The 12059-nt window shown below is 41.6% G+C and overlaps 3 protein-coding genes across 6 annotated transcripts in view; 2 read left to right on the forward strand and 1 right to left on the reverse strand.

The window, feature by feature from the left end:
- LOC110525507 (ral guanine nucleotide dissociation stimulator) overlaps positions 1-2903 on the forward strand; it is a 28528-nt gene extending 25625 nt beyond the window's left edge. For all 4 annotated transcript variants that reach the window (XM_021605679.2, XM_021605678.2, XM_021605676.2 and 1 more), the window contains exon 18: positions 27-2903. In XM_021605679.2, the coding sequence (XP_021461354.2) occupies positions 27-202 (176 nt within the window). In that variant the 3' untranslated portion in view covers positions 203-2903. The remainder of the gene's footprint in view (positions 1-26) is intronic.
- A 306-nt stretch (positions 2904-3209) lies between these two features.
- LOC110525510 (SWI/SNF-related matrix-associated actin-dependent regulator of chromatin subfamily B member 1) lies at positions 3210-8739 on the forward strand. The gene is made up of 9 exons (XM_021605682.2): positions 3210-3363; positions 3622-3733; positions 3843-3972; positions 4061-4198; positions 4361-4488; positions 4679-4845; positions 5314-5504; positions 7605-7736; positions 8293-8739. The coding sequence occupies exons 1-9, from the start codon at positions 3235-3237 to the stop codon at positions 8321-8323; spliced, it is 1158 nt and encodes a 385-aa protein (XP_021461357.1). The 5' UTR covers positions 3210-3234; the 3' UTR covers positions 8324-8739.
- derl3 (derlin 3) lies at positions 8661-12004 on the reverse strand. Its single transcript, XM_021605683.2, has 7 exons — positions 11789-12004; positions 11490-11555; positions 10934-11007; positions 10629-10722; positions 10076-10271; positions 9707-9797; positions 8661-9552 (listed from the first exon to the last, which is right to left on the reverse strand). The coding sequence occupies exons 1-7, from the start codon at positions 11876-11878 to the stop codon at positions 9429-9431; spliced, it is 735 nt and encodes a 244-aa protein (XP_021461358.1). The 5' UTR covers positions 11879-12004; the 3' UTR covers positions 8661-9428.
- Positions 12005-12059: the final 55 nt, after the last annotated feature.

Below are 12059 nucleotides of genomic sequence, written 5' to 3' on the forward strand. Positions count from 1 at the left end.
AATATATACCTCTCCTCTCACCATAGAGCTGCGGATCCCAAACAATGCCAACGTTTTCTACGCCATGAACTCTACCGCCAACTATGACTTTGTGCTGAAGAAACGTGGCTTGTCCAAGAAAGGCCGGGCCAAGAGTGTAGCCAGCTCCACGCTGCCCCGCATGAAGCAGAAGGGCCTAAAAATCGCCAAAGGGATCTTCTGAGGACGAGTGTCCCAGCTCTCTGTCTGTCTGATGGATTAAGGCCCTCTAAATCCACCTAAGCTAAAGGATCTAAGAACTACACTAGAGACGGAGGCCAGTGGAAAACAACAACAAATCATGTCTGCATGCATCACAAGCAGGCAGCAAAGCAGGAAAAGCAATTACCGTTATCAGACTGATGTCTTCTTGGCTCAGGCCTTGATGAAGGGGAGCTTAACAATGTGCTGTCCCTAACCCTTCGTGCCTAAGTTTGTGTCAGTGGTGTTTACAAAGGGAATATTATAGAGAGTGTATAGCGTACATATGGCCACGTTATAAACTCTCTCTAACTGTGTGGTGATTAGAGTGGTGTTGGTAAATGTCGTACTGAGGAGCATAGAGGAAGGCACAGAGAACAATGGTGGCCAGATTTTTTTAAGCCAAGTTAGTCTTGTGAGATAAAATACTTTTTCAAGAGAGACCTGGACAAAGAGACCCGATGTGCTATCCTGGTGGGGTACTGTGAATAGATGGAAAGGTGGTCCATTGTAAGTTTGAAGAGTTGAATGCAGATACTGCCATATTGAATATGGGTCAAGGTGTGTGATCATTTCAGAGAAAACAAGGTGTGAGGAGTGGACACTCTGTTAAGAGACATACATCTTGTTTTATTGAATTACAACCAGGACAAGGAAGAATGACATTGCAGTGGGGCTCGATATGCTCAATTGAAACATTTCAACGATTATGAAGGGTTGGTGTAAAACTAAAAATAGATAAACAGTGAGGAGTGATAGATATTTACAAAATACCCACACAGTATAATATCAGCATTACTTTTCAATGGATCTTTATGTTTGATGATGTTACCATTACAGTTAGGCTATTTGTTTGGTATTCTTTACTTTGCTATGCTGCTGCTAAATGTACATTTTATAAAAAATCAATAATTCACCTTATTTTTTTACAAACTTTTTGGGGGTGAGGACAGGCATGACGTTGGGACTCTCCGATGACGGCGTTGTATTGAGTATCACTAAGTGATTCAGGGGCTCCGATGACAGCATTTCATACCACCCGTCCCTACTGGACTATCTCTGTATGGAAAACAATGGTTTACATCTTTGTACTGACAGTGGGATAGTGGTATCATGTATAATCTGTAACTGCCAATGATTCTCCTTATGGCTGCCCAATGCCTGCTCCATGTATGCAAGAGGAGGTAACAGTCCTCGCCTCACCACAAAAAGCAGTGCACTAACCCACACCAGCTTCTTCTTACTTACAATCTTAAAGACAGAGTGAGAGTAATGACACAAACTCTGAGATCCTTACAAGCATGCCAGTGGTTGTTTTATGTAATGGAAAGTACAGACAAAAAGTAGTTTGTCATTTCACTGACATTACATGCCTTTATTGCTCAGTGCTGCATGCTGGTCCCAGCCCCTTTAAATGGCTTTTTAAAACTGTCCTTTCCTTGATGACCATGATAGAACCATAGAGGTAGGGGAAAGCAATATGGTGTAAACTCCCCTGTGATGGGTACTATCCAGACCTCTTGTATGCATGGCGAGGAAGGGGCGGGGAAGAGGCTGTTCTTTTGGAACATACATAGCATAATGATTGGTTGTCTCTGCTGTGCTTTGTCACTGTAATTTGCTACTTACACTGTGAATGGGTCTTTGCCGATCACTCTGATTGGCTCCCTTCAATGCTGAACACTGTGAACACACACACATTGGTCGTGTTCCTCTGCTCAGACGTTGCATGCATCAATCAATGGTTGTGTGCCACATCATCGGCTGTGCAGTCGGGAACCAGATTGCTATAACATATGATTTGGTTTGCTGACACATAAAATACCCATCTAGGCATTGTAAGATCTGTCATGCATCAGCAGCATCTGAGCAGAGGAATTACGACCCTTCTCTCTCTGTCTCGCTCTCCATTATGACACAGTTAAATAGGAAAAGTCAACCCTGACAGAGAATAGATAGAGGTCCATGTAGTGATAGAAATGTGTTCAGGGCATGGAGAAAAGGTGGCAACTGGTTTACCACTATATGTGCCAAAGAGATGAGGGGTCTGTCACTCTCAAAAGACAATGTTTGTTTCATTTCTCTATCACTTGAATTTTCTAGGGGAGTTTACCATTTCTGAGTGTTATGTTCTGAACACTACAACACCATTCTAAGAACCTCAGATACACTGTTCAAGCTTAGGTGGCAGTGTGGTTACTACTGGTTACCCTTGGAGAAACTGCACCACTTCCCTAAATAGTAACAGTCCTTTGGTTCTTTTCAAAGAATGGGTTCAGTATAATTTATGCTTTACATAAGTGGCTGTGTTTACTACCACTTGACTGATTGTTTTCTGGTGTTATTCATAATTACTGGAGCTTGCTTTGCTTGACCTGGAATGACTGGTCCTCTGCAGATTTATTTTACCTTATCTGTCGCCTTTGCCATTATAACTGAGTTAAAACCTTTGTATGTGTTTGCAGTGTCTTGTCTCTCATGTTTTTCTATTCCTAATGAATTAACAGAATATTGAGATGTCATACTATATGGAATTGTCTTTGTTTATGTCTTTGTTGACCTGGCATTATTTATTGGTTTGTACAGAAAGATTTTGTTATGCATTGTATATTATTTCCTCTCTTGTGTAATTATAGATTATTATATATTCATGTAAATACAAATAAACACTTAAGTTTACAAAAGTACTCATTTATTTAAAGTTTTTGGTGTAATTTAGTTCAAGTGAGGTGAGAAGATGGCTCCTTCCTTGGCAGATATGATAGCTAGTAACCCCATGGTATTAACTTACAGCCTACACAATAAATGAAAGCAATAGAATAATATTCACAGGAAAGCATCTAAGATTATGATAAAATACTGTAGCCTATTATGTTCAGTACTGGACTACGGAATTCTTTATGTCCTCTCTGGTGCTTCAGACTGGCCACGAAGGAAAGGAGACGAGCAAAGGAAGTTAGATAAGGAAGCCATTATACTGACGTCATTTCACAGCGCCAGTTAGTTTTTTACACAATGCGCATGCTCATCCGCGCTGATCTTTGTTGTTACATTTCCAATATGGCGCTTAGTAAGACATTTGGACAAAAACCTGTCAAATTTCAGCTTGAAGAAGATGGAGATTATTATATGATTGGGTCAGAGGTTAGTATTTTCTTTGGTTATAGTATATTTTAAGATGAGTCATTTAGTGTAATTTAGCTATAGTATAACCAACGTTAGTTACGACGTTTTGGTGCGTTTGCATGATAATTACCGGAGGGAACATTAGCAACTAGCCGAGGCGAGAGATAGCAGCTAACAGTAGCTAGCTTGTCGATAACAGTAACAGATGCTACCCTCGTAAGTTAGCTATAGCTAGTAAGCCCTTACGTTTTCCCAATTTGCCGTTTTTGATTTTAGGTAGGAAATTACCTGCGTATGTTCAGAGGTTCCTTGTATAAGAGATACCCATCACTATGGAGGAAACTGGCATCAGTGGAGGAGCGGAAGAAAATAGTGGAATCATCACACGGTTAGTAATTTAGCTAGTTAGTTAATTACCATGAAACGATAACATGGGATAACGAAGTCATACTCTTGTAATGTGATTAATTGTTAAACACTTTCTTCACTTCTATCAGATCATGGTTACACAACCTTAGCTACCAGCGTGACCCTTCTGAAGGCATCAGAGGTAGAGGAGATATTCGAAGGAAACGATGAGAAGTACAAAGCTATCTCCATCAGCACAGAGCCCCCAGCTTACCTCAGGTATTGTCATCAGCATTCTCTCATAAATGTTTTGCCTGGTCCTTGATGGTCTAGGTATTGTAGTCAATAAATATTGTCTTGAAAACAGGGAGCAGAAGGGTAAGCGGAATAGTCAGTGGGTCCCCACGCTACCCAACAGCTCTCATCACCTGGATGCTGTCCCCTGCTCCACCACTATCAACCGCAGCCGCTTAGGCCGAGACAAGAAGAGGACCTTCCCGCTCTGGTGAGCCTGATTAAAACCTAAATCGCTGTCAGAACAGATGAACTCTGATGTAAAGGCCTATCATAGTCAATCATAATGTAAACAAAACTGTTTGAAACAATTTTTCAAATGTGTGACTTGTGTGTTACAAAAATGTGTTACTGTTCTCTCTCCCATGCACAGTTTTGATGACCATGATCCTGCAGTGATCCATGAGAATGCCACCCAGTCTGAGGTTCTGGTTCCAATCCGACTGGACATGGAGATAGAGGGGCAGAAGCTTAGGGATGCTTTCACCTGGAATATGAATGGTAGGATTACATTGTAGCTCTGTCTAAAACTGGTGTCCATAACGATGGTATTTGAATCCCTTTATATCTCTTTAGTTTTCTAGAACAAAATGATTTAAACTTGACAACATTCTTGTCATCTTCTGCCCAACCACCATTTCTTCTCAGTCCTAGTTCAAGTTCTCATGTCGTACATGCTGTTGTTCCTCAGAGAAGCTCATGACTCCTGAAATGTTTGCGGAGATCCTGTGTGACGACCTGGACCTGAACCCCTTGGCCTTTGTCCCGGCCATTGCCTCAGCCATCCGCCAGCAGATAGAGTCCTATCCCACAGACAGCATCCTGGATGAACAGACTGACCAGAGGGTCATCGTCAAGGTACAACCAAGATTGTTATGTTAACTTACTGTGTGTGCAACAATGTGGTGAGACCAGAGTTACAGAACTTAGACTGTGTCTGATAATTAAAAGGTGCAATTTGTAGAAATAGCACCACCATTTCCTGGTTTCAAAAATATTCAAACGTTCACCTGATTTTAGTTTGACACAATAAATGTATAGTGTAGAAAATCATTGTACCATCTAAACTGCTGTGAAATATATTTTGAATAACCAAAAATATTGTATTTATCTGTTTGAACCCGATGTAAAAAAAAAACTAAAGTATAAAGAAGCTAATATAAAACTTACGGAGAGGAATCATAGAAATATCACACAAAGGTCATGCCGCGTATCAGACTTGCTTTCAATGAGAATGGCAGATCTATAACTCGCATTTCTATCTGAAATCACATAATGGACCTTTAACTGATTAGTTAAAACATGATTTCTTATCTTTACCATAAGCTAAACATCCACGTTGGAAACATCTCGCTCGTGGACCAGTTTGAGTGGGATATGTCAGAAAGGGAGAACTCCCCAGAGAAGTTTGCCCTGAAACTGTGCTCGGAGCTGGGCCTAGGGGGAGAGTTTGTCACCACCATTGCTTACAGCATCCGAGGACAACTTAGTTGGCACCAGAGGACATACGCTTTCAGGTAATATATACAGATTGGTCTTCACACCCAAGACCCGATCCGGGACCCGAATTCTACATTTTCTCACAGGTCTGGGTCCAATCTGATATAATTACACATACCTGAGACCCGTGACAATCATAACGTGTTTCCCCTTAAGGACCCGTACAGACCTAAACGCAGCTGCTGCAGTAAAGAAAGAGAGAATTATGTTTATGTTGTTGCTCTTGCTTTTCACGAGTGGCGTGTAGCTTGTTGTTGTCCGCCAATCATAAGTCATCAAAGTGGCACTACAGTCATAGAGCCTCCGTGTGTGGCAAAATAAGTTAGGAGGTATCTAATCGCTCAGCTCCGGATAATGAAGTAGCTTAAAAATGGGCTTTTATGCTGCTTCCCTCACTGGGATCGGACCGGGTTTGGATCCAACCGGGTCTATACGGAACGGCTCTCTAACATACAGTACCAGTCAAAAGTTTGAACACACCTACTCATTCAAAGGTTTTTCTTTATTTCTACTATTTTCCACATTGTAGAATAATAGTGAAGACATCAAAACTATGAAATAACATGGAATAATGTAGTAACCAAAAAAGTGTTAAATAAATCTAAATATTTTATATTTGAGGTTCTTCATTGTAGCCACCCAAGGTAGGGGTGGTATACAGAACATAGCCCTATTTGGTAAAAGACCAAGTCCATATTATGGCAAGAACAACTCAAATAAGCAAAGAGAAATGACAGTCCATCATTAAGACATGAAGGTCAGTCAATACGTAAAATTTCAAGACATTTGAAAGTTTCTTCAAGTGCAATCACAAAAACCATCAAGCACTATGACGAAACTGGCTCTCATGAGGACTGCCACTGGAGAGGAAGACCCAGAGTTACCTTTGCTGCAGAGGAGATGTTCAATAGAATAACTGCACCTCAGATTGAAGCCCAAATAAATGCTTAAGAGTTCAAGTAACAGACACATCTGAACATCAACTGTTCAGAGGAGACGGTGTGAGTCAGGCCTTCATGGTCGAATTTCTGCAAAGAAACCACTACTAAAGGACATCAAGAAGAAGAAGAGACTTGCTTGGGCCAAGAAACACAAACAATGGACATTAGATCGGTGGAAATCTGTCCTTTGGTCTGATGAGTCCAAATTTGAGAGTTTTGGTTCCAACCAACGTGACTTTGTGAGACGCAGAGTAGGTGAGCGGATGATCTCCGCATGTGTAGATTCCACCGTGAAGCACGGAGGAGGTGTGATGGTGTGGGGGTGCTTTGCTGGTGACACTGTCAGTGATTTATTTAGAATTCAAGGCACACTTATCCAGCATGGCTATCAGAGCATTCTGCAGAAAACACCATCCCATCTGGTTTGGGCTTAGTGGGACTATCATTTTGTTTTTCAACAGGACAATGACCCGAAACACACCTCTAGGCTGTGTAAGGGCTATTTGACCAAGAAGGAGAGTGATTGAGGGCTGCATCAGATGATCTGGCCTCCACAGTCACCCGACCTAAACCAAATTGAGATGATTTGGGATGAGTTAGACCGCAGAGTGGAGGAAAACCAGCCAACAAGTGCTCAGCATATGTGGGCACTCCTTCAAGACTGTTGGAAAAGCATTCATCATGAAGCTGGTTGAGAGAATGTCAAGAGTGTGCAAAGCTGTCAAGGCAAAGGGTGGCTACTTAGAATATATTTTGATATGTTTAAGATTCTTCAATCTTTAACACTTTTTTGGGTTACTACATGATTCCATAGGTGTTATTTCATAGTTGTCTTCACTATTTTACAATGTAGAAAATAGTAAAAATAAAGAAAACCCCTTGAATGAGTACTGTATGTATAGCAAATACTCCAAGCGGAGCTGGTAAGAGGACTGATCTATCTCCAATAGTTTTTGTATTTGGGTGAAATGTAATAGACGTTCTTGACTTTGTAGAGTCTGTTTGTGAAGCAATGTATGAATTGGGTGAAAAGTAACTCCCCAGACAGTAACACTGACCTCTGCTTCTGTTGGGCTCCTATCCTAAAATATCCCTTTCAGCAACATGCTATTTTCCTGTTTGGCTCTGTCTCATGGTGGTGCAAGTAATTTGTTGTGGCTCTTTGTCTCCGCGCAGTGAGAACCCGCTGCCCACGGTAGAGATAGCCATCCGGAACACAGGTGAAGCTGACCAGTGGTGCCCACTGCTGGAGACACTGACAGATGCAGAGATGGAGAAGAAGATCAGGGACCAGGATAGAAACACTCGGTGGGTGGTGCTGCGTTGGACTACTGTCCTAAAAATATACTTCATGATCTATAGACGGGTTGGTTGTTTAGCAACAAAACCGACGACTGTGGCAAAACAGACAGATGTAAACTATATTTTGTTTCCAATATTTGTACATTTATATTTTCAATAATGAGCACTTGTCTCTCAAATACATCGTTACAGTTGTTGGTTAGCTCGCTAGCAAATTTTAGCCATATTAGCATAGACATCCAGTCAAAACAAGACATGGTATCAAGAACAAGCTGAAACGAGAACAATTTTCCCCATGCGGCAGCTTCTTGTCATTGACCAATTAGTGAGCAAAAGATCAGATTTGGGCTGCCTGTCTAAATGCAAAAGATCAGATTTGGGCTGCCTGTCTAAATGCAAAAGATCAGATTTGGGCTGCCTGTCTAAATGCAAAAGATCAGATTTGGGCTGCCTGTCTAAATGCAAAGTTTGGTAAATGGAACTATCCACCTAGCTTCTGTTCATTCAATAAAATGTGTGTGTCGTTACTGATATTGACTCTCCGTGTACATTTACATTGCAGGCGCATGAGACGACTGGCAAACACATGGTAGTTGATGCAAGTGGAATGTCTTGCTCCTTCAACAAGACCGACAGTAGGCCATTTGATGAAGTACGAGAGTGTTGGGACTTGCTATGCTAACAGCATTAACACAGGCATTGCTTCAGCCTGTTTACCAGAGCAGGTCCTCCTCTTCACCGATCACCTCAGCTCTCTACACAGCCTCTACTCCACCACTCCATGTGTTTATTTGAGCAAAGCTCCACCACAAACACCCCCTACAATGTGCTCCCTCCCCTTCCCCTGTGTGGTGAACCTGTTCCCACTTTGACGACTGACTCTTCTACCCACCCACAGAGGAGTGAAAAAACACAGGAAAACTCAGACAATATATTCTGTTATGTTGTATTTGTTGTCTTTTTGTACATTTGAATAATTCTTACAAAAATAAAAGTGAAATGATCTTGATTGCTTTTGATAAGTGTTATGTCTTTGTAAATTATATTATAGTGACCATACAACCAAATGAAAGGTTATTAAACTAATTTAGGAAGTAAAAATAAGTTTGCCGCCTTATTACATAGTTGTTGGGCTGTTTTGCATGCTTTGTTCACACTTACGACACCCGGCACAACCCAGTTGTTGGTGGTGTGCTAAGCCATTTCTATTTGGCAGCAGTGCTTCACCCACAAAGGCAATAGTTGGAAAGTGCAGACGGTGCAGGTTCCCTCGGTAACAGGATTCCAGATAGTCGGCAGATTTATGAATGAGTCGAGCAGCAGGTCAATAACAAAGACGAGGCAAAAATTTTGTTTGCACCTGTATTTAAAAGGTGTGATTCTGTTTGACATGGCAAATGGTTGTGTGCCATTAGTACCACAGACAGAAATGCATGTGGTGATGGAAAGGTTGCAATGCTCATTGGCCTCTGATTGCATTTGACATTTCTAGTTATAACACTCAGTGAAAGAAGTCTGCAACAAACTCACTACGGTGGCTCCCAGTGGACACACTGAACTGTACAGATGGTACGTTGCTGCGCTCTTCATCCACATCCCTGAGGAGTAAACCCTCTATCCACAGCTGGATGGCTCCTGGTTTCTTCGGTGGGGCTGGGAGTATATCTTGGGTTTATATGGGGTTAGATGGTCCCCATGCTACTGCCCCTGGTCATTGGGCTCCCCTCCATCTCCACCTTGGTCCTGCCAAAACTCTCCAGCCTGCTCCTCAGGGAGTGGGAAGTAGCTGGGGTCTTCCTCTTGGGTGTCAAACACGGTTCGACTACAACAACAACAAACAAGTGTGCAATGTGCATCAATTGACATTGCTTTGAAACATCAGACACTGAGGAATACTTTGAGGGCCCAGAGCCCAAATTTAACTTGAGAAAAGGGCAGAGTCACTAGTCAACACCCCTAGTGATATTGATACTCACAGAAGTTCTGGTGTCATCAGCAGCTTCCTGCCTCCAGGCTGGTTTGGAAACACATCTTCCAGAAAGTAGTAGATGTGTCCTACTCCAATTCCTGAGGTGGAGGAGCAAACCAGTAGCATTTACAGTGACATGACTTCAAAAAATAAATAGGCCTGGCAATGACTGACCTCATTGTTAAACATACAGGAACTGTAGCACAATATCCAGGGGGACACATCCTTATTGTTTGTCTGGACACATTTGAGCCTATGCTTTGTAGATACAAGAGAAACACTGTAGACGACTGACAGCTTGGTTAAAGTAGGGGGAAACCCATATTGTTCCTCACTGCCATCTCAGGGTATGTGTGAGACACATAACATACTGTACCTAGAAGGTCAACGACAATGGAATTGCCAAGCAGCAATGAGAATCCCATGAGCACCCAGGGCAGAAACGGTGCCTGGAAGTTCAGAAGGCCGAAGAAGTTCATGCGTATGTAAGGATTCCTTCTACTCCACACATACACCAGCATGATGGTGAATGCCTGGCCCAGGAAGAATAGGTTGGCAAAGAGGCCAAACAGCTGTATAGACCTTCAAGTTAAAGACACCAGTAGAAACATTAGCTACACCTTTAATATGCCAACCTGAGATTATACCAGGTGAATAGACATGTAATTTCTCTTTGCTCAAAACACATGGCAACCCATAAAATGTATTGCTGCCTATCACAATACAAAAACATACTAATACAATTTGACCTAGAACATTACACAATAGAAGGAGGTTATTAACTGGAAAAACAACTGGAGACTACAATATATTATTCTTCAGGAATCCACAGTATGGCTACAGCTGTGACGGGACAGGGAACTGCTGGATGCCATTTTTTACTTGAATACCGGTTGGGTACATTGTGTCAGTTCTAATGTAAAGGATACAGTCATGAGGACACCCCCAAACAGGAACATATATACGAAATCTGCGGTGCGGCCTCGGAAAGACCCTTCCTCCAGCATACGACAATAACGATACCTGTTTGTCTGGTAAAGGAAAGGAACCGCAGTAACTCCAAAACAGTAGACATGGGTAAGAGGGAGCCAGGGGTTCACAAATTAATTAGGAACATTCCATTTGTTTTGAGTTCAGGATGACAAATAGTGGGTTTTTTCTAACATCTTTTGTAAAAACTAAATTGAGTTTTAGATTAATAGTATTTATTTTAAGATGTCCAGACAAAAGATACAGAAAGATGATGTTGAACAAAAAACTGAATCCAAGTGAGCCGAAAAAGAGGAAGTTGGTGATCAGCCGCCATATCTGCAAAACAGAGAGGGGAAACGCAAGTAATATTACATGGATAGTTCACCCAAATTACAAAAGTTCACATTGGTTTCCTTATCCTGTAAGTAGTATATGGATAAGTTATGACAGGGAAACTAATCCAAAACACAGATTGCTGTCATACCTTGTCCATGCACTCTTAGAAAAAGGGGTCCCAAAAGGGTTATTAGGCTGTCCCCATAGGATAACCCTTTTGGTTCCAGGTAGAACCCTCTGTGGAAAGGGATTTATACACGGACCCCAGAAAGATTCTAACTGGAACTAAAAGGGTTCTTCAAAAGGGCTATCATATGTGGACAGCCGAAGAACCCTTTTAAATTCTAGATAGCTCCTTTTTTTCTAAGAGTGTAGACTGCTAAGAGGGTAAGGAAACCGAACGTATAACGTTGTAATTTGTGTTTACTATCCCATTAAGTATGAGGTATACATTGTGTTTATTAATAGAGGTTATCTCTTACCTGGTATCTTCTAATGATAAGGTCTGGGTTGAAATAAAGCTGAAATGGGGTGATTACCTCCAATTGCTACAACCCCAAAGAAAGATAATACATTGAATGTATGAATTAATCATCAGAAACAGTTACACTGTTTCAATATGGTATACCTTTAAATAACGTATAGTGAAAATGTGTTCTCTCATCTTTGAGTATGTATATATTATTTCTCTAACCAAACACGCCAAAACAACCAGTGCACAGTCGGCGAGCTGTTTACTGCAAGCCTGCTGAAAAATAGATGCCACTCGTCAGTCGCTTACCACCGCTGCTGTAGTCAAAACGCAAGCTGTAGTGTACGCTCTGGTAACGGAAGGAATCTGGAAATATTCTTGAGTGAAGCTGTGAGCCATGGTCAGAATAAACTCGTTTTTGCCTATGACGCTTAATACATTTGTTGATCCATTAGGTCCGGGTGCAACAGCGATGCACCTTTAACAGAGCAACACGAAAGCGACATTATAATAGTCATGGCACGCCCCTACTTATATTAGCCAATCAGACTAGATATCTATCCATCTATTTATTTATCTG

The sequence above is a fragment of the Oncorhynchus mykiss genome, chromosome 6 (genome assembly GCF_013265735.2).
Source record: "Oncorhynchus mykiss isolate Arlee chromosome 6, USDA_OmykA_1.1, whole genome shotgun sequence".
NCBI classification, from domain to species: domain Eukaryota; kingdom Metazoa; phylum Chordata; class Actinopteri; order Salmoniformes; family Salmonidae; genus Oncorhynchus; species Oncorhynchus mykiss.